The sequence below is a fragment of the Carassius auratus genome, chromosome 30, assembly GCF_003368295.1.
Source record: "Carassius auratus strain Wakin chromosome 30, ASM336829v1, whole genome shotgun sequence".
In the NCBI taxonomy this organism is placed as follows: domain Eukaryota; kingdom Metazoa; phylum Chordata; class Actinopteri; order Cypriniformes; family Cyprinidae; genus Carassius; species Carassius auratus.
The window spans coordinates 26,190,353-26,216,331 of record NC_039272.1 but is presented as its reverse complement, the minus strand read 5'-3'; the positions used below and the strand labels follow the sequence as shown (position 1 = coordinate 26,216,331).

At 36.4% G+C, this 25,979-nt stretch overlaps 4 protein-coding genes across 5 annotated transcripts; 3 read left to right on the top strand and 1 right to left on the bottom strand.

Moving 5' to 3' along the window:
* Positions 1 to 431: 431 nt before the first annotated feature.
* ufc1 (ubiquitin-fold modifier conjugating enzyme 1) lies at positions 432 to 1,850 on the top strand. The gene is made up of 6 exons (XM_026212439.1): positions 432 to 593; positions 797 to 864; positions 955 to 1,018; positions 1,105 to 1,181; positions 1,298 to 1,388; positions 1,502 to 1,850. The coding sequence occupies exons 1-6, from the start codon at positions 471 to 473 to the stop codon at positions 1,580 to 1,582; spliced, it is 504 nt and encodes a 167-aa protein (XP_026068224.1). The 5' UTR covers positions 432 to 470; the 3' UTR covers positions 1,583 to 1,850.
* Positions 1,851 to 2,467: 617 nt separating this feature from the next.
* On the bottom strand, positions 2,468 to 4,310 carry gig2p (grass carp reovirus (GCRV)-induced gene 2p). Its single transcript, XM_026212437.1, has 2 exons — positions 4,068 to 4,310; positions 2,468 to 3,499 (listed from the first exon to the last, which is right to left on the bottom strand). The coding sequence occupies exon 2, from the start codon at positions 3,480 to 3,482 to the stop codon at positions 2,841 to 2,843; it is 642 nt and encodes a 213-aa protein (XP_026068222.1). The 5' UTR covers positions 3,483 to 3,499; positions 4,068 to 4,310; the 3' UTR covers positions 2,468 to 2,840.
* A 377-nt stretch (positions 4,311 to 4,687) lies between these two features.
* Positions 4,688 to 11,395, top strand: fdxacb1 (ferredoxin-fold anticodon binding domain containing 1). Its single transcript, XM_026212436.1, has 5 exons — positions 4,688 to 5,661; positions 6,050 to 6,206; positions 6,376 to 6,579; positions 6,718 to 6,876; positions 9,312 to 11,395. Exons 1-5 carry the CDS (start codon positions 5,487 to 5,489, stop codon positions 10,363 to 10,365), a joined length of 1,749 nt encoding a protein of 582 aa, XP_026068221.1. The 5' UTR covers positions 4,688 to 5,486; the 3' UTR covers positions 10,366 to 11,395.
* Positions 11,396 to 11,883: 488 nt separating this feature from the next.
* On the top strand, positions 11,884 to 25,428 carry alg9 (ALG9 alpha-1,2-mannosyltransferase). Of its 2 annotated transcripts, none has more exons than XM_026212434.1 (15): positions 11,884 to 12,079; positions 12,747 to 12,933; positions 14,044 to 14,178; positions 14,322 to 14,392; positions 14,496 to 14,584; positions 14,695 to 14,830; positions 19,627 to 19,714; positions 19,897 to 20,002; positions 20,114 to 20,236; positions 20,316 to 20,470; positions 22,408 to 22,537; positions 22,779 to 22,926; positions 23,519 to 23,648; positions 23,995 to 24,125; positions 24,556 to 25,428. In XM_026212434.1, the coding sequence occupies exons 1-15, from the start codon at positions 11,907 to 11,909 to the stop codon at positions 24,677 to 24,679; spliced, it is 1,926 nt and encodes a 641-aa protein (XP_026068219.1). In that variant the 5' UTR covers positions 11,884 to 11,906; the 3' UTR covers positions 24,680 to 25,428. The 2 variants fall into 2 exon arrangements, with proteins under 2 accessions (XP_026068219.1, XP_026068220.1); XM_026212435.1 differs by having other exon boundaries at positions 11,886 to 12,079; positions 12,798 to 12,933.
* The last annotated feature ends 551 nt before the right edge of the window (positions 25,429 to 25,979 follow it).

Genomic DNA, 25,979 nt, shown 5'->3' with positions numbered 1-25,979 from the left:
ACACGACCGATGACTGACGAATAAAACGTATTTGAAACGTTAACATACGATATTTTCTGATATAATACTTGTTAGCTAATGTAATAACAAATTTCACCTTAAATAAAATATTGTGACGTCACGGGGCACATTTATTTGGGTTCCTACTCTGAGTCAACTAGTGACGAGAGGTCTGACTCGTTTTCGCAACTTGGTTCTTTTGAACTGTTCGTTTTAATGAACCGAGTCACGAAATGACGTGATCCCTGACATCCCAGCCATCTGTTGGCTCATATTGCTGTTTATAACGTGTGTTTATAGGACTGTCATATCTTTTTATATGCAAATATATGAGGTATTAGGCTTTTTGTCCACTTCAAACATTCTTATCTACTATAAACTCACTCAACGAGACGGTTCTCGCTCAATGATTCAGTGAGATACACTAAAACGAGCCGACTCTCTGCGAATCGCACATAGCTGGAGTCAACATGGCAGACGAAGCCACTAGGAAGGCAGTTTCTGAAATACCGCTTTTAAAAACAAATTCAGGACCAAGAGATAAAGAACTATGGGTTCAGAGACTCCGAGAAGAATATTTGTCTCTCATAAAGGTGAGTTGTAGCAATGTATTGTAACAAAAGTCTTAGGGAGCTACTATGCTAGCTGTATGAATGAATAACCATACGTGTCATATTGAGTTAAAAAGAGTTCAGTCTAATTGACGCTGACAGCCCATCAGATTGTTTACAAACTACACATGAACTGAATATAACACAATCTACGCGCTTCTTAAAGTAATGGTGTTGTTTTGCAGTATGTTGAAAATAACAAAGCAGCTGACAATGACTGGTTCCGTCTAGAGTCCAACAAAGAGGGCACAAGGTCTGCTTTTTTATTGCTAGTTCTTCTTTTATAAGTTTTAATGTTTTCATTAACGCTTTAGAGTTGTATAAATATGTAATTTCTGTGTAGGTGGTTTGGAAAATGCTGGTATATTCACGAGCTTCTCAAATATGAATTTGACATGGAATTTGATGTAAGATATTTTGGAATTCCAATATATTTATCTTCATTTTATATTTTGTTAAAGTGCAGAGTAATTGTTTGTATCCTAATGTGCAGATTCCAGTTACATATCCTGCCACAGCACCTGAAGTGGCCATTCCAGAGTTAGATGGGAAGACCGCAAAGATGTACAGGTTTGCTGCATATGTTAATAATTTTAATTGTTTTTTTTTAAATCACAATTTATTATACATATATATATTTTTAGTTATTATGTACCTAATTGTTCAAAAAACACCTTTTGTCACAGAGGTGGAAAAATCTGCCTGACCGATCACTTCAAGCCACTGTGGGCAAGGAATGTCCCAAAGTTTGGTCTGGCTCATCTTATGGCTTTGGGTGTAAGTTATGTTGCATGTCTAAAATCAAGTGTATTCTGTCATTCGTTTCCTAAAATTGGTGCTTTGACATTGTTGCGTTTCAAATGAATAGCTAATCTCTGTTCTTTCCTAAGCTTGGACCATGGCTTGCAGTTGAGATTCCAGACCTCATTGCAAAAGGCATAATTCAACATAAAGAGCAGCAAAACAGCTGAAAACAGTAGAAGCCTTTGCATTTCACCATGTCTTACTGATGCCAACACAACTGACAGTTTTAACAACATTGGCTTGCTTTCCCTGTGGTCTCAAGTTTTTGTTTGCAACCTCACATAATCTATGTACTGCACATTCATATTTGTACATGGATCTGTTTTTTTTTTTTTTTAACTGTATATCATAGTGGTTCAATGTTGGCAAGGCTTATAATACCTGTCCAGTGGAATACGTATGTTTTTCATCAGTAAAGCTTGTTAAATAAATGTGGGACTGTTTTAATTGTAAGAATTGGTTACACCTCATGAGGATTTAAAATTAGAAGTAGAAACTATGCAAAATTTAACAAAAATTCTCAGCTGAAAATGATTCTTTTAGTTTTTTATAAGTATTATAAGGGGGGAAACATTTTCAAATTATTTGTGAAATAGGTTTCTAATTGTAAATCAATTTAATTTAAGGTGTTTTAAATGACTGTGCCTCTGTGCAGTTGATCCAGGGTGTTAAGTCAAGAATTGTAGATTGATATAATTAAATATTATGTAATGTATCTGCACTTATTTTATTTTTTATAAAAACTGGAGATATCGATATAGTTATCTAAAAATATAAAAATATACATTAAAAATATGCAGTCAAGACGTTTAGGTTAAAAGAATCTGGTAACTCCATCTAAGCTGAATGCTTGGATATATTATGAAATCAAATCTGTTTTTCCCCCCTTGATGGGATTGTGAACAGGATGAAATCTTAATAATTAATAGTTACTGACAGCAAAGCAAAACTAAAAAAAAGTAGGTTAACATTATGAAATATACCTCTATGCCTATAAAAAGCAACTAGCCATAGCAAACATTCCTAGAGGTTTTGCATATGTAATAAGATCAGGAATAGATCTATATACACTGACTACTCAAAATGACTTAAGGTGAAAAGCTCTTTTTATTGTCTGCGATACTGAATGTTTAAAACATTCCTGGTTGATTGAAACAAATCTCTACAGAAGTCCTAGATCTTTAAGTCATATGTGATCATATGCATTTCAGTTTTAAATGTAACATCAAATATAGTGGCACATATCAGCAGGAAAATAATTTGTCAGAGCATAAATGTCAAAGACAATTGTGTCACTGAGAACTATGAAGAAAGTAAACAATCTTGTATACACAGATAAAGTAGCTTTCAACACAACTTCAAGCATCATGCATTGAAGCATGTCAAAAAAAGTAATGCCTCTGTCGTGATTTCCTGACAAGTTTGTTAACCGCACACATGTTTGGTCAGGAGAGCGCAGATAGTCTTCCCACACCCCCAGCATGACTGTACATTATGAGCAGGGCCTAGTTTGAACTTGCACACTGTACAAGTACCTAAGGTGTTCGAATTAGATGGCCTCTTCTTATTTTGAGCAATGAGCTGTTTGAGTTCATTTAAGATGGTTGTGTTGGGTGCAAGAGCAATATCTGTGACCTCGATACGCTGTGGGTCATAGACACAGTCCTCTTCTAGACCGCTAGGCACAGATTTCATGCCACAGTTAGGAGGCACCCAGGCAGTGTCATAGCCCTGACTATGCCAGGTCTTCTGCAGAGGATGGTTATCCTTATCTATTCTTTTGACTTTTCCACAGTCAACGCTTAATTTAAGCACTATTCTGTCAGTAGGTAGGGATCTCAGAGGATAGCGCTCTGCTTTCTTCTGGTCACGGCTCACATAAACTCCAGGTCCCAGCATTCCATCTGCTGATTGTCTGAAGCCTGTTGTTATGATCTGACGAGCTGTTTGAACAGACGTGCCGTGATACATGGTGTAGAGACTGCCTGATTTGGGTGCCTGGTCTGCCTGAAGATGACGATCTTCATCATAGAATGCTTCCCAGCCATAGAAAGGGATGGATGCCATCCTTATTTTGGTATCTTCTGTGGATTAAATGTAACCATAATATAATATACAATATTATATTGCAACTTTATTTATATTTTTGTATATTTTAGAATACTAGTCCCATCATAACCATGAAATAAAACAACTGCAAGTATGAAAAGTGACTAAAAATGTTAAACAAATCAAAACTATTTTCTAGATTCTTCATTGTGTCTAAACTACAACATCTACCTGGTCTAAAATGAAATTTTACATTCCAAAGAAACGAATTTTACTTTGGTAAGGAAACTTTTTACTAATTTCACTAGAAATAACTTAATTAATCATTTAGTCTATGCCAAACAAATCAACATTTTCGAAATGAAACAGGAATTCTGTAAAGTTGTTCCAAATCGTTCACTGGTAAATAGTCTGTCCTTTTGACTTCTGCTATATAGTTCAAGTTTTGAATTTTGAACTGAATTATGTGTAAACATTAACAATACGCCAGAACTTCCAATATATCGTTCGTGTAAAATATGTGATTTAAATGTTTAACACATTGATTGTGGCCTATATTATTCTAAAGGAAGCGTTATGTTGTTCCGAAGGAAACAAACTTACCTTAAAAGAGGCCTACTTCTCCCAAGTAAACAAGAAATGACTACGCGTCTAAACTTTCTTTCTAGGATATACTTTTAAAGCTAACCTTTCACTTTCAATTTCTTCTTAAACACGCCTTCCTGGTTTGCTCATGGAGTAAAACAAATATTTATACGATAAATTAAAATAGAGTTTTTCAATTTAAGTAATCAAACGATGTCAGAGAGTGTTATTCATCATGTTTTCGTTTAATTATTTAAAGCGGTCACACTTTTTAAATGTAAAATAATGTAATATGTCAATCAAACAGTGTACATCCGCCTTCTTTAGGTAGAATACACGTGCAAGAAGCGCGTTGACCAGTTGTTGCCATGCCTTCTTATTATAAGTAACTTGTTTTTAAACATGAAGTCGGTCAATCGCTATCAGTTTCCAAAATACCTCATCTTCACCAAAGATTAATTCCAATAAAGTAGATGTATTCACTGATTCATGATTTAGATTGACCAATCTATTATAAATGCTATAGAATACTTCATAGAATACTTCAGCGTGACTGTTCCTAACGTCCAACACAACCTGCTGTCTCTGTTGCGGCCTCTACAAGATAATCTAATTTTTTCAATTAAACTTTCAATTAAACTCTGCATTACACGTTTACTTATTTGATAAGAATCAGATTTTTATTGATTTAATTTAAATACTTATTTGGGTATATCAAAACGCTTTTTTTCTGGTAAGATCTGGCAACACAGCCACTGCGCGCTAACATATGGGGGGAAACTGGAACGTGGACAGTGCATGAATATTTTGGTTCAACAATATTGCATATATTACAAATATTACATCTATTTTGAAAATACAAATACTTTACAGTGCTGCTGGTAGATAATTTCTCGTCATAATATCTATATTGCGTCGTTTTTTCTTCCGTCTTTCTTTTTACCGGACTGTTCCTACAGGACAAAATACAATATTTATTTGACTAAACAGCGAAGTGGCAGTCGAGCGCAGAGTAACGGGTGTTCTTGTTAACGGCGACAGAAGAGTCGGTTGTTGTTTTCCACTCTGCGGCATTCCCCGGGGAACGAAACTTCACCGCTGTTGCACGCTAGCGTATTTCTCTATCACACTTTCTTATGTAAACCTGCTTCTAAAACCCAAACCCATAGTGTTCAAGTGTTAGCTCTTAAACTCCGGCAGTACACTGTGGTATTTTAATTAGATTTCAAGCTGAATCGCGACAGATGTCAGAGCAGAGCGTCATTAGTCGTCATGGTGACATGCGGTCTAACGTTAATGCCGCAGTGTGTCCTGCCAGGCTTTGTTCAAGCTCGATAGTCGAAGGGACGCTGTAACCCTCGGACAAATGTATGGGAAAGTTTAGTTCTCCTGTTAATGTGACAGCTTGCTCGGTTGTTTACTCGACATTTTCTGGAAATGTCCAAGACAAGAGAAGTGTTACTTGTAGGGGAAGGCAACTTCTCTTTCTCGGCGGCTATGAGCGAGAACTCGAGCGACGACGTCGGGGTGACCGCCACGAGCTTTCAAAGCGAGAACCAGACGTACAGACAGCAGGGAGCTGTCCTGAACATACAGCGACTCCGTGACAGAGGTCTGTCCTTATGTGATTCTTCATTCTGATAATGTTGTCTTGTATGCATGTTTTTACTCTTGTGGTGCTTTTTGGTGCCTTTGCTGTCCTGTTTTCATGGTAACCTTATCTGAAAGCTATTTGTTCGATTTCATCCTAGCCACAGTTTAGTATCTGCTAATGTAAGCATTTTCAAGGATACATGTTCTTCTTCCCAAACATCAAGTATCATAGTCCGTATCATAGTCCTGAATTTGCATGCGTGCAGCCAAGTCCACGAATTTACACATTTGGTTGCTATGAAACCACAGTCTCTGTATGAAACTGCCAGGGAGGGTTAAAAAGCCTCATTGAATTCTCTATGATAATTCTGTAGAGGCATTGACTTCAATGCAGACTCCCATTGCAGGATCAGTTGTTCTGTTTGAGGTGGATTGCACATGCCTAAAGGAGCATGAAGCCATTCAGGATCATCTCTTTGACTGCATTATCTTCAATTTCCCTCACTTTGGGCGTAAAAGTGGAGTAAAGAAGAACCGCATCCTGTTGGTGAAGTTTTTCCAGAAGTAAGTGTGACACTCTTGTGGCAACAGTTTTAATTAAGGTGTTACATAAACTTGACTTCCAGTGTTATATAAGGTTAATTACTGAGGGGATCAAGAGTTGTGAGGTCTTTTGATGTTTTGTGCATATTAAATGTGTGATGGATTCATGTTTTGTGTTTTTTTTTTTTAGTGCCGTTGCAGTCCTGAAGGACAATGGTGAAGTGCATGTCACCTTGTGCAATGGCCAAGGCGGCACTCCGTGTGACAGTCCAATGAGAGAATGGCACAATAGTTGGCAGGTGGTTGCCATGGCAGCAGAAGCAGGGCTAATTCTCAGTGAAATCCGTCCTTTTGACTGTGAAGCATATCAAGGTTACAGATGTACTGGTTACAGGTAAACAGCTTTGGACAAGTGGATACAGTCCACTACTAAGTGATTTAACATGGTGTTTAATTTTGACTTTTAATGGTCCTGTTACAGTTATGTAATGGCATTCAGTTTTGAATTCATCAAAACAATTATTTTGCTTAGGAGTCAAGACAAAGGTTTCCATGTAGAGGAAGCTCTGACCCACATCTTCACTCGGAGTCTCCCGCACACCATGCCAGAGAAACTGAAAATGGAGAAAACCATTGGGAAGGAGAGGGTTTGTTTTGAGCTTCCGGCAGAGTTGAGTAATTATATCAACAGGTAAGTGGTAATTTGTTGCTGACTTAAAAACAGCAGCTCTAAAGTCTCTTCATAAGAAATACAAACCCGTTTCCAACAAAAGTTTTGACACTGTATCAGTTGTGAATAAAAACAGAATGCAATGATGTGGAAGTTTCACATTTTAATATTTTATTCAGAACATAGATGACATATCAAATGTTTAAACGGAGAAAATGTATAATTTTAAGGGAAAAATAAGTTGATTTTAAATTTCATGGCATCAACACATCTCAAAAAAGTTGGGACAAGGCCATGTTTAGCACTGTGTGGCATCCCCTCTTCTTTTTATAACAGTCTTCAAACATCTGGGAACTGAGGAGACAAGTTGCTCAAGTTTAGGAATAGGAATGTTGTCCCATTCTTGTCTAAAACAGGCTTATAGTTGCTCAACTGTCTTAGGTATTCTTTTTCGCATCTTCCTCTTTATGAGGTACCAAATGTTTTCTATGGGTGGAAGATCTGGACTGCAGGCTTGCCACTTCAGTACCCGGATCTTTCTTCTACGCAGCCATGATGTTGTAATTGATACAGTATGTGGTCTGGCATTGTCATGTTGGAAAATGCAAGGTCTACCCTTGTTCTAGAACTTGGATATACCTTTCAGCATTGATGGTGCATTTCCAGATGTGTAAGCTGCACGTCACACACACTCATGCAACCCCATACCATCAGAGATGCAGGCTTCTGAACTGAGTGCTGATAACAACTTGGGTTGTCCCTGTTTTCCAAAAAGAACTTCAATTTTGATTCGTATAACCACAGAACAGTTTTCCACTTTGCCACAGTCCATTTTAAATGAGCCTTGACCCAAAGAAAACGCCTGCGCTTCTGTATCATGTTTAGATATGGCTCATTTTTTTACCTTTAGAGTTTTAGGCAACGGCGAATGGCACGGTGGATTGTGTTCATCGACAATATTTTCTGGAAGTATTCCTGAGCCAGTGTTGTGATTTCCATTACGGTAGCATTCCTGTATGTGATGCAGTGCCATCTAAGAGCCCAAAGATCACGGGCATCCAGTATGGTTTTCCAGCCTTGACCCTTACGCACAGAGATTGTTCCAGATTCTCTGAATCTTTAGATGATATTATGATATTATGCACTGTAGATGATGATAACTTCAAACTCTTTGCACTTTTTCTCTGAGAAACTCCTGTCTGATATTGCTCCACTATTTTTCACCTAGGCATTGGGGGAATTGGTGATTCTCTGCCCATCTTGACTTCTAAGAGACCCAATCATGTTGCCAATTGACCTAATAAGTTACAAATTGGTCCTCCAGCTGTTCCTTATATGTACGTTTTAACTTTTCCGGCCTCTTATTGCTACCTGTCCCAGGTAGCTCTTATGAAATCCATAATGAGCCAATATTTGGCACGACATTTCAAAATGTCTCACTTTCAACATTTGATATGTTATCTATATTCTATTGTGAATAAAATATAAGTTTATGAGATTTTTTACTTACAATTTTGTATGGTGTCCCAACTTTTTGGAATCGGGTTTGTACTTTACCCAAAAGAAAAAGATTGTTGACTTATGTTTTGGTCTGTTCCTCACATAAAGCTATATTATGGCCCCAAAAGACTTGACAAGTCATTTAACTATTGTTATGTTACTCTTTGCTAGAGTTGTATGAAAGAGCTGTACCATATTGTAATTGACCGATATTACAGGTTTTCTTATTTAAGTGTCTTTGTTATGCAGAATATGTAATTGCACATGCTAATCAATAAATGCTCATTTAATCTTAATAGTAATTGAATAATGCTGTAAAATGTAATCTTTGCCTAATTTTTATCTATCAAAATCAATATCCCATTTTTCAAACCAATTTAACATTCATTATAATGTTGTGACACCTAAATCCACTTTATACTTTAAAATTCATATTAAACTTGATTTGAGGTATTAGGTTTTTTTTTTTTTTTTTTTTTTTTTTTTTTTTGATAAAATGTTCTAGAATTTTAATATTTATCGTTTTGTCATTTAATGGTTATCATTCAAACCTGGGCCCAAACCAGGCCTGGATTCTTTTTTACAAAAGTCATACGGTTTGAGGGTCAATAAATCTTGACAGAATATCCTGTTTTGCACGAACTATTCTTTTAGTAAAGTAACAACCATTTAAAAACTAGAGGTAACTGCACGATCATGCAATTTATTAGTTATTTGTATGCACAGCAGCAAACACTTCCTCAATACCTTGTTCTCTGTGAATGGTGGCATTGTGAAGCTATGCCTTATCTGTTATCAGTCTTGTATTATATTATACAAAAAAAATGGCCTTTTTAATGTACGGTACGTTTATCAGTATGCTTATACATCATGTATTTAAATGTATACATTTAGTAGAATTTTGATCATATTACAACATATTTGATGCAGATTTCAAAGCTTTCTTTCTGTGGTAGGGATTTCCTTGTGCAGCAATCACATCATCCAGTGAAAACTGTCCAGGAGCAGTTACTTAGAGAGCTAAAGTCAATCTGGCCTGTGTGCACTATGAATGAGGACTTCCCAGAACTGGTAAGCTGCCTACCTGAAACACCAGAGGCATGTGACTCCACTCTGACCTACTCCCAGGTCTATTGGATTAAACCTACTGACACCTATATATTTGACCAAAGTGAAAATGAGCAAAACAACTGTGAGTCTATGGATGACCAACAGAGCTTTACTGGCAGCTATGCACTTCGACCGTCTCTGTTGTTGCATGTCCAAGAGATCACCCAGAATGAAGACTTCAGTCCTGGTACTCTTCATGCAGTCAGTGGCCTGGTCTTTCAGAGAGTGCCCATCTCCCCGAGCCGTTCTCCTGCATTTCACCAGCTTCTGTTGGTGGGAATGTTCCCTGTAGAATCCCATCCTGTCCAGTGCTTCCAAGATTGTTTGGAGTCACTGTTTGCTTCTTATGGCGTCTCTTTCGAGGAGGCACAAACAGGCCTAGAGCAGCAAGTTTGGATGAATTCAAAGATGCTTTCCAAATTTGGGCGGATTGCGTATCTGCCTTCCTTTTCCTCAGCCCTCGATGAAGGTTTGCAGTTAATCGCGGTCTCAATAAACTTGGATCATTTAGCTACCTTGATTTTTGGCATTTCTGATTGGCGCTTACTTTGGAGCACCGATCCTCGGTTTCTTAAGCATTTCGAGCTTAATCCTCTTGGACCTTTCAGTCCTTTCTCCCTTTACCCACCAAGTTACTTGCATGATATCAGTTTCTGGATTGAACCAGAAAGCTATGATGAACTGGACTTCCATGCACTTGTGCGAGAGGCGTCTTGCGGTGCTGTTAAGGATATGGCATTAGTGGATCGCTTCAGACACCCACACATGGGTCATGCAAGCCTCTGCTATAGGCTGACCTATCAGTCGCCGGATCGGGCCCTCTCACACAGCCAGGCATTGGGACTGCAGAATCAGCTGCGGAGACTGTTACCGCTGCGTCTGCAGGTCACACTGAGGTGATTGAAGAGGCTTCAGCGACAGTGGATCAAATTGATAAATAATCTCAGATTTAACATTTTAATGATGAAGGTTTACTTTATAGAGTAAATGATAGTCTGTTTATTTTGACTGATTTGTTCTGCAGTTTTTTTTTTATAAATAAAATGTGTTATACCCATTTATTTCAAACTGACATATAACTTATTTGAACTAAAGGGATTTTTGTTGTTGTGTTTTAAATTCTATCATGTTTACATATTGCTTGTTTCGCTAATTAATCTAAATTTTACATTAAAAAATATTGTGGGTTTATTAAGTTATCCAAGAAATGTTTACAGATTTCAGTAGGACCTTGTTGTTTAGTAAATTGCAATGAGAAAAAAAAGGAAAATATTATAAGTTGCATCCTCCTATGTAAAATTAATTATGCATGTTTAGGGATGTATTCAGTTAAGTAACTTAGAGATGCACAACTGAAAATCATTTCATCGTATACATAAAAAAATATAAATATTAAAATATTTTTCTATTTTCTTTGTATGGCACATAATTTGTGTTTACATTATCTATGAAGCTGCATTTGATACTGTGATATTTCGGGAATGTCTATGATTATGTTTATGATCATGATATTTATGCTATATATGCTGTATGTTATTTCAGTTATTGCTATATACAGAAGGGTGAAGTGTGTCATTTTTCAAACAAATAGAATTGCAAAAATAATGGCTATTGCCACACACAGATACCTGAAAACTAACCAGTTTTCTATTGTTTGGTCAAGTGTTGTATTGGTTGGGATGCTCAAAGCGCTGGTATAACCTGCTCGTTAAGCCCAGAAGAGAAAAACATTTCATCCCTGGACCTCTTTGAACCTGTAAAGACTGGTTTGAATTCCGTATATAGATATGTAAATAAAATTTACGAACACTTTTATTCATGGCGCATATCTAAAAACAAATGCACACCGTAATAATATTTTTTTTAAGGTGCAGAGTCCAAAAAAGCAAATGCAAATTATGCTTTAACCAATGGTCTATCATTAAATAATTTTTTGAGCATTTAACAAGTGTGCAGTTTTTTTTGCCTTTATGTATCATTGCACCCGCACAAAACTGTTCATTATGAAACAAAAGGTCCTGTTTAAGAGTACTAAGAACATTATGGCTAATGTAATATTAGAGCTAGTGTAATATTCTAATCATTAAGTACCATGTTATTGCCATCTAATATTATGTCATGAGTGTACCATAGTACAATTGTGTACAAAGGTTTATAACAATATTTTTATAATGATATAACAATACTTACATAAACCATTAACAAGATTAGTTGTTCATTTGGCTTAAATATGTGCAAAATGTACTGATGAGAAAAGATGAGAAAATTGTGTTATGAAATGTCATACTAAAATAACACAGGTAACCTAACGTCCTCTCACTAATGACTCTCCTCAAACCAGTTGACTGTTTCATAAAACAAGTCAGACTAACTGAAATAAACCTGGCTTTTTTGGTAAACTTGTTTTATGAAACAGACCCCTATCCTGTGCTCCTCTAGCGATGACGTCACGCGCCGCCAGTAGAAACATGGCGACGAAGGCTCTCCGTCAGCGCAACAGACGAGGGAGCAAACAAGACACGAACAACGTGACCAGCACACCTACCGCTGACCACCGAGCAGCAAAAGACGACAAATATGTTGAGGACAATAAGTCCAGTGACCCCCGAAACGAGTAAGTACCCATAAGCCAGTCCAGCTCCCGCGCGGTGTAATGTGCTGTTGACAGCTCGCTTGCTCGATAACGTCAGGCTGTCTGGATATGCCAATAATACAGAGAGTAAACATATGTAATGCCAAATAAACTACATAAATAACACGAATACAGCGGAGAGAGACAGCAATAGTCAAATGCACTGTCCAGGCGACACGAATAAGCTCGCTTTAGTGTAACATGAACGGCTTTCATTCATTCATTCATTCATTAATTCAATCACATCCCATCTCCAACGGAGTGCAAACACCGAGCTGCAAAACATATTCTTTTAAATCATGACTGTTTTAAAAGATATGCCATTTGTGGTTCATAAGATGCATTGCCTTAGTGACACTAGACAGTGGCACAATTATTATGGCATATAAGTTTATTTGATGCTGTATGTGTCAGGTGCACATGAGCGCATGTCCAATTTCATAATCTTCTTACATTGAAATATAGCGCATGAGGAATACATTGCCCCTCGATCGACGTTGTTGTGTTTTTGCTCGGTGTGAAAATACGGAGTGTCTGTATTGGTTATGCTTGTGGATGAGCTGTAGACTGGTTCTAGTTTAATACTGAAATAAATGAATGCCAGCCTGCCTGGTATAACTCTGTGCTCTGTTCCCATATTGCTTATTAGTTTGCTCCCAGATAAGCCCATTAGCTCCTATCCCCCGCCTCTCCTTTACAGGTCATCCAGTAAGGCAGGGCAGGTGTGGGCTCCTGAGGGCTCCACGGCCTTCAAGTGTCTGGTTTCAGCCCGCTTCTGTGCTGCGCTGCTCAGTAACATCTCAGACTGTGATGAAACCTACAATTACTGGGAGCCAGTGAGTTGCACATTTTCTTGGTTTACAGTTTTATTGGTAATAAAAGTTTATTGTTTTTTTTTATTTACATTTATTTTTTTCCTTGTCTAAGCGACTAATAAAATTTTGGTCGACCAAGCCTCTAATGATTAGTCGACTATTGGGGGCAGCCCTAATACTTTATAAAAATAGCAGTAACAGCTAGGAAAAGGTATTGTTAATATTAATATTAATTATTAAAAGCTTTAATAGTACAATTAATGTCTTTGTACTTATAATAATAATTATTAATAACATAAAATAATTCAAATAAAAATGTATTTGCAATTATTGCTGGAACCTATATAGCTTGTAACACCATGACAGCTTTTTATCCAACGACTGTGACATAATGGTGAAAATCATTTAGTATTTATTATGTTTAACTCATTTTATATGTATAGTATAACTTTATTTTTAACTATATTTTTAATATAATCATATGTTTTATTATATTAAAATATAACATCTTATGGTGGGACAAATGAACATACATTTATAATAGTTTTTAATTCAAAATTGTATGTAAATTTATGACAATGGTACAAAACGTTTTTTGTTTATAATTTTTATCTTATTATATAATATGTTGTTTATAATTATATTTTATTTATAGTTTTCATCCCATTCTATATTGTTACATGTACTATTTTGTATGTTATATATACTATAACATATTATAATAATCATAATAGATTTTATTTAGAATTTAATAATGCTAAAAATGTATAATGTTTATGGTGTAAACAGTGAAGTTAAAAGCTGAACTACTGGTCTAACTGGAACAGCAGAAAGCAAATCCATATTGTTGAGCCTTGATCTATGTCACCGTTGTATCCCATAATGCCCTGGAGTATTAATAATCCAAACCACTAGAGACTGTAAAGGTGCAGTTCAGATGCAAAAGCTTGTTTTTGTATTCACTAGAAAGTTATCATGTCTATTCCTGAACATAAACGCACCATCAAAGTAAAACTTATGAATGGGCCATTTAGCTGAGTGTCAGTCTTCTTTTGAAAACTACCAAATTTGTATATAAAAGAAAAGTTAATTCAACAATTTTTTAATTCTTTTTCTGTTTTTGCTGGCCAGACTCACTACCTGCTGTATGGTACAGGAATGCAGACATGGGAATATTCCCCGGTCTATGCGATTCGGTCCTATGCGTATCTTTGGCTCCATGCCCTTCCTGCCTGCTTTCATGCCAAAATATTACAAACCAACAAGGTAAACTAGTCACCAACCTTATACTGATTGTTTAGCAATTTTGATTCTGTGTGTTTTAAAGTATGTGCAATATTCATTATAGTCCTTCTTTGACATGTACACATTGACTAATATGTTTTTTGGATTTGTTTGTTCCCATTCAGGTCCTTGTGTTTTATTTCCTGCGCTGCATGCTAGCTTTTACTTGCTGTGTGTGTGAGCTCTACTTCTACAAGTAAGTCTTACTACGTATTGCACCTTAAATCAGCATTGGGCTAAAATAGGTGACTCTTACAATGAATGTGGTTTAAAGATCTAATCTCATGCATTTGGCACAGGGCTGTGTGTAAAAAGTTTGGCCTGCATGTGGGCCGGCTTCTGTTGGCGTTCCTAGTCTTGAGCGCAGGGATGTTCTGCTCCTCTGCAGGTGAGTCAGATCAGTGGCTCATAGTTGGCCTTTCTGGTTGCTTTCCAGTTTTCTTTTTTGACATTATTTTGTGAATGCTCTGCAGGTTAATGTGTTTGTGTTATGTGCAGCTTTCCTCCCCAGTACGTTCTGTATGTACAGTACGGTGGTAGCTATGACTGGCTGGTTTCAGGGGCGCCCGAGTCTGGCTGTGCTGGGTATTGCAGCGGGGGCCATAGTGGGCTGGCCCTTTAGTGCACTGCTGGGGTAAGAATAATCTATATTTTATATGAAGATTGAAAAGAAGGGTTTTCTACCACAAATAAATAATTTCCTCCCATAAATATTCCTCATCTGACATGAACTTGTGTTGCTGTATTTATATTAAAATACATATTTTTATCGTAAGTATTTGGGTGATTCATATTTTAAGAATTATTTCCATTTTCTTTACCCAAACACTTTTGGAGGTTCAATCCATTTAATCCAATATTCTCCCTGTACGTGCATCAACATTTTAAAATAAATATATTTTTATAAATAAGATTTTAACATAAATTGATACTTACACACTAGCATTTGCAATATTTTTATTTATTTAAACTTTTATATAGAATGCATTTACTTAGCATTACACTGATCAGAAGAAGCAGTAAAGACATTTACAATATTAAAAAAAATGCTGTTTAAAATAAGTGTTGTTCTTCTGAATTTATTTCTTCATCAAAGAATCCTGAAAAAAAGTTTTCACAAAAATATTAAGCAGCACTATAATAATTAACAATCATAGGCGGATTAACCATATGTGCAATTGGGCAAGTGCCCTGGAGCACCACGCAAATACATGTTCTGCGGTAAAACAGGGGATGTATTCTCAAACGTCTATCTAACTGTGGCCTTTTTCATCAGAACATACTAAGTTCTCTGAAAGTTTTGTTTCCTCATGCCAGATTTACGCATAGTCTAGACAACTGCGTGAACTGGTCTGCTTTAGTTTCGACGGCTATATATTACTCAAACAGATTCTAGGAGCATGCTTTCGTGCAACTCCCATCTCTTCAACTAAAATGCCTCGCTCATGGATGTGTGAATTCGTTATGGAGTGTCAGCTTTGCGCTTTCACGTTTTGCAGCCATTGGCAGTCAAGAGAGGGGCAAAGTGTAAACAAGCCAGTTTGTAAGTTTTATTTTCAATTCAAATCCTCACAAAACTATATGTAGTTATATACATTGCTTAAATTTTTTTAATAGACTACCTGTCAAAAACTTTTTTAACTATACTGTAGGGGTGCACAATAAATATTGGCCAATAATTAATACACATCTCGTCAGTAAAGCCGGTTCTCTAATCAGCAGCAGATGCGTGATTTCACATACTACACAGAGCCTGTTGGTAACTGACAAGCTGCGCAAATCCACATTCATTAACATCAGCCGATATTTATTGTGCACCCCTAAAATATTGTGTTATCATTCGGCAAATAACAAACTGAAACAACTAAATGGTCATAATAACCAAAAACTTGCACTTTTCCACAGTCTCAGTTGTTACTGACTGCCAGATAGTTTTAGTTGTTCCCAAAGACTTGCTTTTGATTGATCTTTTGTGCAGTTTATCTTACAATCATTCAATCCCACCAATAATTATATTTGAGCATTAGAAACACTACTGTGACTAAAGATCTTACACATACTGGTAGATCAACCATTACAGAAACATAACAATGGTAATTTTGGGAATCACCAATACTTAGTTTAGTGCAGCTGTGGCACAAACTTATTGGGGGTGGGGGCCTGATAAATGTGTTAAGCACTGTATATATAATTGCAAATGAGACCATACACTCATTGGCTATGTTTACATGCACACTTTTTGGTTCAGTCAGACTGAATTCAATATGATTGATAAATCTGATTGTAGTGTTTAAATGAACGCTAAATAAAGTGATCGGGTTATATGTCACAAGCTTCAAATTGGAATAGATTTTTTTTTAAATGCGCACACTGAACGTGAACGTGTGCTGTGTTGCTCATATGTAGCGTGCAAAAAAAAAGAGACCCTCCCAGCGACCAAAATGGGTTGCCTGTGGATGAGTATCCAAAACAAGGTTGTCCTGCTCCACTTCACAGTTGCCGAGTGAAAGGAGAGTTTTATAATTACAGAACATGCAATTATGAAACACTTTATTCAAAAGGAAGAGCCAATCATTCCATGAGTCATACGTTATTATGTTATTTCTGTGTCATTGCACATGTGCAGTTCTTTCAGTTTCTGTGTTCAATCCGATCGAATGTTTAAATGCACTCTCAATCGTATTAAAACAGGAATAAACCACCCCCTTCAATCCAATTGAAATTTCATTCAGATCGAGTTCAATCGGATCGATTAATGTGTTTATATGAACTTTTTCAATCTGATTTAGCCGTCAATCCGATTACAAATGGATTATTAGGGTGCATGTAAACGTAACCATTGTTGCATTTCTGAAAACACTAAAACATTAGTGTTTAAACATTAGAAAATGTGTTAACACTTTAGAAAAAGGTTCCATTAGTTAATGTTAATGTATTAATTAACATGAACAAACAATGAACAATACAATTATTACTGTATTTATTCATCTTTGATAATGTTAGTAAATAAAAATACAGGTATTCATTGTTAGTTCATGCTAATTCATAGTGCATTAACTAATGTTATCAAGCACAACTTTTGATTTGAATAATGCATTAGTAAATATAGAAATAAACATTAACTAAGATTATTAAATGCTGTAGAAGGATTGTTCTTGTTTAGTTAATGTTAACTAAAGTGGTTAACTAACATTAACTAATGGAACCTTATTCTAAAGTGTTACCAAAAATGTTTTTGTTAATTCAATATAAATGAATGAAAAAGAGCTGAGCACAACAATGACTCTAAAAAGATTGGATTGTTATTATACCTGTAACAGTTGGCTTTACTAGTTATAAAATGTTGCTGCATACAGTTCAGATTTATATCACATCGTAGAACAGATTATACCTGTAAGAGGTGGCTTCACAAGTTATAAATAATTAATATCATAATATATTAAATCAATTATATAATAATATAATTTCAGAGTACACTGTAAAAGGTGGTCTGATTTTGTAAGGATTTTTGTAGCCTTGTTATTAGATCAGTTTATTGATATACAATTTTGCAAAAAAAAAAAAAAAAAAAAAGAAACACTCTAGGTCCGCCACTGTTCACAATGTTACTTGGGTAAAAGATCAGGGCCCGTATCCCTAAAGATTCTGAGAATCCTCTCAGAGAGCTCCTAACTTAACCTAAAAATTCCTTGCCAGGAGTTTTAGCTTAGAAGTGATTCCAGAACATTTTCAGTGAACTCTGAGCAAGGAGTGGATGGAAAATCTTATCTTAGTGAGGAGGTGTGGTTGACCCCGTTGCTAGGTATGAGTCATCATTTCAAAAGCCGTGATCGGTCGATCCTACAAGTTTGATGAAAATGAACTTTTGGTGATGATAAGCAAAGGATGTACCCTCAAATCAATAAACATAATTATACACTCTAATCTTATGCAGACTGTAATTGTTAATATTTCACATTCAAGAAAATATCTGGAAAATTAATAGTAAGCTGTAGGGGTTATAGCCTAATATTAGAATCTAAAATATGTGAAAACTTAAGCTCATTACACCCTGTTCAAATAATGATTTGTGTCTTATTTGATCATATTAATATCCTAGCTGGCATATTTTGTATTTTCACTCCCATATGGACCCCATTGAAAACAAGATGGCCTATCTCAAGGGGCTGTCCTTAATGAAGTAGAAATTACAACGTTACAACTCAGTGTGGTCTTAACGAGGGTAACACGGCTCAGCTTTTATCAATGTCTGTGATTGCTGGCTGGTCTATTTATGAAGGCTTGTTAACAAATATCCTACAAACACAGAAAATGGAGAAAAAAAGGAATCGCAAGCCGAACTGGACTGAGGAGCAGGGTTTGTTGCTGGCCCAGTTGGTGAAGTAATTGCATCTCTAAGGAGATCCACCACAAACATGATTCCTGTACAATCCAATCTGTAGCGTCTCAATAATTCCCTGTCATCCAGTGTTTGCAGGACATCTCTCCTGCCTCCTCTGTTGGCCATTTTGTGCAGATGCTTAGGGGAACTCCTATGCCACTAAAAGTCCTATTCCCTGCTCTTAGCAGATCTCGCCTTAGGAGCCCTTTTAAGCGCTAGGAATCTTGAGGAATAGCTTTTATATTAACTGGGATTTTCGTGTCACTTTTCGGGGAAATTCTAAGAAAACGTCATGACTCTGAGAATTTTCTTAGAATTTGGCCGCTAGGAGCCACTTTTTGCACAAAAATTCTTTAGGGATACGGGCCCAGAATATTAGAATGATTTCTGAAGGATCATGTGACACTGAAGACTGGAGCAATTCATCCTTGCATTATAGGAATAAATTACATTTAAAAACATATTTAAAATTATAATAATATTCTACAATATTACTGTATTTACTGATTAAATAATTGCAGCCTTGGTGAGCTTAAGACTTTTTTTCAAAAGCATTAAAAATGTTACTAACTTCAAACTTTTGGTGCATGCTTCCTTTTACCATTTCACCTAATGTCACTTTTAAATCTGCAATTTCATAGTATGACTTAATCAGTTACCTATTCAAATATGGGGCTTTGTGTTTTTGTCCTCTGATCAGAATTGTGAATATTTACATGTTCAGCAGGTAAATGACCCAGGTTCGACTGTGACCAGGGTCATGTCCTCATCCCACTTCTTCTTTCCCACCACTGCTATCCCGTCTACTCCATACTTCCCACTCATAAAAAGCTAAATAAATAAATAAAAAAGTGAGTGCAAGACTGTAGGTCTTGCAGTTTAATCCATGAATTATACTGTAGTTCCTTTATAAATAAATATGGTTAGTAACTATGTTTCATTTATTCAACAAAGTCAATATTTACTAGGATTTGGTGAAAAGCCAATAGAAATAATCCTGATCAGCCAACTAGGTGAATTTCGGCTTTGTTTACTGATTGTTGTTGCAGCATACCCATTGCCTTTGACCTGCTGTTTCTGAAGAAGAAGTGGAAGAGTTTTATCACGTGGACTCTGGTGGCGTTGCTCCTCTTTCTGGTTGGGAAACTCATTGATTTCTGTATCCATCTTAGGTTGCTGAATTGTTTTTATCTTTTTTTTTATCTGACTTGGGAAACTGAGATTCCATCAATAACAAAATGGAATCTTAAAATAAAAAAATATCCAAGAATGGTGTATTATACTTATGTGATAACACTTATCTTTACATGTTTCTGTAGGTCCCTGTTGTTGTAGTAGACAGCTACTACTATGGAAAATTGGTGATTGCTCCTCTGAATATAATACTATACAATGTGTTCACTCCTCATGGGCCAGATCTTTATGGTAAACTTCAAATCATTTGTATATGCATTTAGAAAATACTCAAAAATAAACTAAACATTTTTTTACAGTTAAGTACTTTTTCATTACAATGTTTTTTTTTCTTTCTTAAAGGCACAGAGCCCTGGCATTACTACTTTGTGAATGGTTTCCTTAACTTCAACATTGTATTTGTGTTGGCCCTCTTTTCTCTTCCTCTCACGGCACTTATGGAGGCACTGCTCCAAAGATTCAATGGTAAGAAGGATTTATCTTTGACTTGTTTTGTGATGTGCATGTAGCGTTCTGAACAGTCTGTTAATCTGTATAATTGCAGTTCAGAACCTCGGCCGGCCATACTGGTTAACCCTGTCTCCTATGTACCTGTGGATGCTGGTGTTCTTCACTCGTCCGCATAAAGAGGAGCGCTTTCTGTTTCCCATCTACCCTCTCATCTGTCTGTGCGGGGCAGTGGCTCTCTCATCACTGCAGGTTAGAATTTTTTGCTGATGGTGATACAGTGGTACTGAATGATAAACATATTTATTAACCATGATATTTCTGTACTCTGCCGTTCAAAATGTTGTTTTTTTATTTTGTTTTTGAAAGAATTCTCTAATGTTCACCAAGGTGCATTTATTTAAACAAACATACAGTGAAATTGTATTATTTATATTAGATAAATACTTATATACATAGACAGTGATGCACTTTTTTCACAGTTCTTTAAGAAGTTCAAAAGAACATTTATTTAAAAAGAAAATGTTTAAAAGAAAATTTAAAATATAATCTTACTGATTTAAAATTTTTGAATGGTGGTGTATTCATATAACTTTTCAAAACAAAATATTAGTATACAGTGCCCTCCATAAGTACTGGAACAGTAAAGACAAATTTGCTCTGTTTGCTGTGGAATCAAGAAATTTGTAAATTTGATTTAAAAGATGAATATAAGACAAAACTGTGCTTGGGGGTTTCAAACACATACATGTTTTACCAGCTAAGAAGATCAGCACTTTTAGAGTCTCATCTCCCTATCTGATGTGAGCATATGTTGTTTGGAAGTGATCAGCTGTGACCTGCTGCATTAATTCTTCAGATATTAAAAGCATGGAATGTGTCGTATCAGTTATATCCATTGCTTCTGTATTGTGAGTATTGCATCCAACGATGACATACACAAACCAGGATGAAGACGAGGAAGACAACTCTGAAAGAAAAGCAAGAGGAAGTCAATTAGAACCATAGAAAGAACAAAGGGCATGGAGAAATCAAGGGTTTGGAAACCAGCGGCGACATCAGCAACCAATGACGACCTGATTAGAAAAACAACAGTAGTTTATGACAGACAAATCATAAAAGCTGTGAAAATGAACCCTAAAATACATGTCTGTAAAATCACCAACAAACTTCAGAAAGCTGGGGTGATGCTCTGTCAATCTACAGTACACAGGAGAATTTGATGCAGAATTACAGAAGCTACAGGTACACAGCAAGATGCAAACCTCTGATCAGCACCACAAATGGAAAGGCATGATTAGAGTTTGCAGAATCCAGTAGAGTTTTGGAACTGAGTTGATGGACCGATGAGACAAAGATTAACCTTTATCTAAGTGACTGGAAAACAAAAGTGTGGAGAAAAAAGGGAACTGCAAAAGATCCTAAGCATACAACCTTATCTGTAAAGCTTGGGGGAGGTATAGTGTCATGGCATGGGCATGGATGGCTATCTTTAGAACACGACCTCTTCATTTTAATGATGACTTAATGTATGATGGCAGTAGCAGAATTAATTTGGTAGGGTACAAAATCATCTTGGCTACCAATATTCAAGAAAATGCCACCAAACTCATTAGAAAACACTTCATATTGGATCAGGACAATGACCCAAAACACCCTGCCAGTTCAGTTAAGGACTTTATCAGGGCAAAGAAATGTAAAGTCTTAGATTGCCCAAATCAATCTCCAGATTTACATTCGATTGAACATTAATTTCACCAGTTTAAGAGGAGCCTAAAGACAGAAACTCCCCAAAACAAGCAACAGTTGGAATCGGCCTCATTAAAGGCTGGAGAAAAGCATTTCAAGGCATAAGACCAAGAGTCTGGTGATGTCTATGTGTCACAGACTCTGATTGCATGCAAGGGATCTGCAACTAAATATTAGCTTTTAATCATTTACATCTTCCTTAAATTCAACTGTTCCAATACGTATGCTCACATCAAATAGTGGGATGAAATCCAAAACTGCTGACCTTTTTATTTGGTAAAACGTTTGTGTGTTGAAACGGAAAACTTCTTGTTTTCTTTATTAGCATATTTCCTCAGTGTTGTCCAAATTTGTTCGCTGTTAAACCTGTGTAAAATGTGAATGTGAAACTTGAATTCATTCCCCATTTAAAAATGTTTTCTGTCTGTTTATCCATGTAGAAATGCTATCACTTCATATTCCAGCGCTACCGTCTGGAGCACTACACCATCTCCTCCAACTGGCTGGCCCTCGGCTCCGTGCTGCTGTTTGCAGTGCTCTCGCTGTCCCGATCTGTGGCCCTCTTCAGAGGTAAGGATGCTGAGAGCGAGAGAGGGACCAAGAGATTTTGGCCAGTTCTGCTGAAATTTGCCCACACAGTAGAGTTATCTTAAAAGTGACGTGACATTCAGCCAAGTATGGTGACCCATACTCAGAATTGGTGCTCTGGATTTAACCCATCCGAAGTGCACACACACAGCAGTGAACACACACACACACCGTGAACACACACCAGATGTCTCTCTCACATGGGGTTGCTGTGTGTTTTTAGGCTATCATGCTCCGCTGGATTTGTATCCAGAATTTCATCGCATTGCTAAAGATCCTACAGTCCACACAGTTCCAGAGGGAAGACTGGTCAATGTTTGTGTGGGCAAAGAGTGGTATCGCTTCCCTAGCAGCTTTCTGCTGCCCAACAAGTGAGTTTGAATTCAAATTAAATTCTCAAAACTGCACATAAATATAAACTTTCGTTCAAAGAGTTATTCATCTTTTCTCTAAAGTACTTAATAGTTTTATTCAGCAAGAATGCATTAAATGGCTCAAATCTAAAGACTTTCATAATATTACAATATATTTCAAATAAATGCTGTTCTTTTGAACTTTAATCATTAAAGAATCTTGAAAAAAAAATAATTCCCTAAACAAATGTTAACCAGCACAACTGTTTTCAACATTGATAATAAAAGGAAATGTTTCTTGAACACCAAATCAGCTTTCTAGAAAGATCGCCGAAGGATCATGTGAAACTGAAGACCGGAGGAATGATGCTGCAATTTCAGCTTTGCCATCTCAGAAATAAACTCCATTTAAAATATACAGAAATATAAAACATTTTAAATTGTAATACAATTTCACAATATTACAGTTTGGGCTGTTTTTGATCAAATGATTGCAGCCGTGGAATAAGAATAGGAATAAGAAACTCTTTTCAAAAACCCACTAACTTTTGAATGGTACTCTAGATCTATAATGTGTATTAAGTGTTAACTGTATCATCTTGTTTTGCAGCTGGCACTTACAGTTCATCCAGTCAGAGTTCAGGGGTCAGTTACCTAAGCCGTATGCCATGGGTCCTGATGCCACCTGGGTAATCCCATCAGACATGAACGATCAGAATCTTGAGGAGCCGTTACGATACGTGAGCGTTCCTCTACAAACACCTCAATTTAGCATTTGACTCATTGAAAGGTTATAAAGCCTCATAACAGCTGAGGTTTTTTTTTTATCATAGAACTTCCTCTTTATTTGTTAACTGTAAAAATCAGTTTCACTTTCAAGTTGAGTTAGGATGACATTTTACTTTGGAAAATCAACTATTAGTTGAATCTTTAACACCTCTTTTATTTATAGATTTTTAACTTCACACCAGTTCAAAGAAAGATAACTAGTGTTACTTATCTAAAATCTTGACATGTGTCTGCATATGACATTGTTGCAGCTGTATGTGAAGTACTTTGTAATTGTCCATGTTCTCTGGCTCTCAGGTAGAACTGAAGCAGTGTCATTACCTGGTGGATCTGGCAACGGAAACAGAAGCCCCTCGTGAACCACGATACGCCTCCAACAAAGAGGAGTGGAGCATTATTGCTGAAAAGCCTTTTCTAGACACTACCAGGCAAGTCTTTATGTCTGGAGTAAGGACATTTTTGAAAAACGGGTGGAAATTTGTTAACATACAAGGGATTCTTGTGGATTATCCATGCAGAGAGATGAACACAACTGTAAAGAATGATTGAAAATTGTAGGGCCCACTAGAGGGCCCCCGTGTTCTTTTAAAGATAACTTGTGTTCTTATGACATCATTGTCAAGTGCTCAACATAAATATTTGTGACACTGGATGTCTGATCAATCCTAAAAGAGATTATCCTTGACCCAATGTATCAGTAATTATCTCTGGTTGTCATTATTCTGTTCGCGGTGGTGAAATAAAAGTGTAAATGTTTGATTTAAAAAAAAAAAAAAAATTATGGATTTTGGAGACTGACATTATTTTTCGCTGTTCATGACCCTGGTGCTGTTCCCTTTTCGTGTCTCTCCCACACAGGTCCTCCAGATTGCTCAGGGCCTTTTTTATCCCATTTCTGTCTGAGCAGTACACCACCTACAGCAGATATGTCATCCTCAAACCGAGACGACCCAAACACGCCAGGAAAAGAGTGCAAGGCTGACCTGCTGTTCCTGCTATTTTTCCTTTATCGCAGTCAAAAAGCCCCTGCAGTGCTTCATCCCCTTTGGTCCCAAGGTGTTCCTCCTAAACTCTTTTTGTGTGATCACATGTGTGATTGTGTTGTGAGAGAGAGTGAATGAATGAATGAATTTGCCAGAGTTTGTTTGACCATCTTGGCTATCAAGCCATGCAGTATCAGCCTGTTTATAGACTTCAGAAGTGCTACCCATCCTGGACAGTTCCAGCACAGAGCATGGATGCCTTGGCCATCTTTCCCGATCATCTCCCGTCCATTCCATGCCCTCTGTTGCTTTATTCCTGCTTGGGCTTCTCTGCGTCTTTCTGAAGCGTTTCAGAAGATTTCTGTTTAGACGACCCTTTAAGGACCACAGGTCTCTCATTTGTTATGACCTCATCCTTGATCTGGGACAATGAACTGTACATGAACTGAACATGAGTGCAGACCCAAACCAGATGTCATGTGTCATCTATCCATCCATCTATCCATCCATCCAGAGCTGAACTTCTGTTCATTTGTCCTGTCAGCCTCAGCATCTCGGGATGAAAGTTGCACCAAAAACTCTCTGGGTGTTCTCCAGTTCTGTCATCAGTAAATGTGGACATTGACTGTGAGGTCAGACTGCAGACCAAGACTATTGAGTGTTTACATTCCAAATAATGTTTGTCATCTTAATCATATCAGTGTTAACTGTGATTGAGTCAAATAAAAGAAGGCTGTCTTAACATGTGGCTGTGGCATCTCAGAGAAATCATCTGGAAAGGCCGAGAAGCATCAAGCAATTGTTATTTCAAAACAAGTCTAAAATAGTCAATGAAACATGTAAAATCTTAAATCAGTGATTTTTTTCCTGCTCCGTTCCAATACATAAATTAATTAATTAGTTAATAAAATGTAAAACATAAATTAAAAAACATCTAAAATTGATCATATTTCTATTTAATATAAAATCTTTATCATAGTTCTGCTGTTCTAAAAATGACAAATATTTATTTTATTTAAAAATAGACCAAATATAAAATTCACACATTTCTATTTAATATCAAACATGTAAAGAAAATTCTCTAGATTTGCTCTACTGTAAAAATTATATATACGTATTTTTTACTTAAAAATGTTTTCTAAAAATGTCACACATTTATATATGTAAATGTTTTTCCTACTTCTGCTCTGTTCTAAAAAATTTTATATTTTATTATTAGTAGCAGTAGTATTATTGTTAATTATTTTTTTTATAAAATGTTTTCCTAGTCCTGCTCTAAAAATTATATATTTGTTTTTT

Bases quoted from the DNA above. Each gene is read 5' to 3' on its own strand.
- ufc1 (XM_026212439.1), top strand. From the start codon at position 471: ATGGCAGACGAAGCCACTAGGAAGGCAGTTTCTGAAATACCGCTTTTA. The intron at 865-954 runs GTCTGCTTTTTT...ATTTCTGTGTAG, and splicing joins TCCAACAAAGAGGGCACAAG to GTGGTTTGGAAAATGCTGGT. The intron at 1,182-1,297 runs GTTTGCTGCATA...CTTTTGTCACAG, and splicing joins AAGACCGCAAAGATGTACAG to AGGTGGAAAAATCTGCCTGA.
- gig2p (XM_026212437.1), bottom strand. From the start codon at position 3,482: ATGGCATCCATCCCTTTCTATGGCTGGGAAGCATTCTATGATGAAGAT.
- fdxacb1 (XM_026212436.1), top strand. From the start codon at position 5,487: ATGTCCAAGACAAGAGAAGTGTTACTTGTAGGGGAAGGCAACTTCTCT. The intron at 5,662-6,049 runs GTCTGTCCTTAT...CTCCCATTGCAG, and splicing joins ACAGCGACTCCGTGACAGAG to GATCAGTTGTTCTGTTTGAG. The intron at 6,207-6,375 runs GTAAGTGTGACA...TTTTTTTTTTAG, and splicing joins TTGGTGAAGTTTTTCCAGAA to TGCCGTTGCAGTCCTGAAGG.
- alg9 (XM_026212434.1), top strand. From the start codon at position 11,907: ATGACGTCACGCGCCGCCAGTAGAAACATGGCGACGAAGGCTCTCCGT. The intron at 12,080-12,746 runs GTAAGTACCCAT...ATTGCTTATTAG, and splicing joins TCCAGTGACCCCCGAAACGA to TTTGCTCCCAGATAAGCCCA. The intron at 14,831-19,626 runs GTAAGAATAATC...TTGTTGTTGCAG, and splicing joins CCCTTTAGTGCACTGCTGGG to CATACCCATTGCCTTTGACC.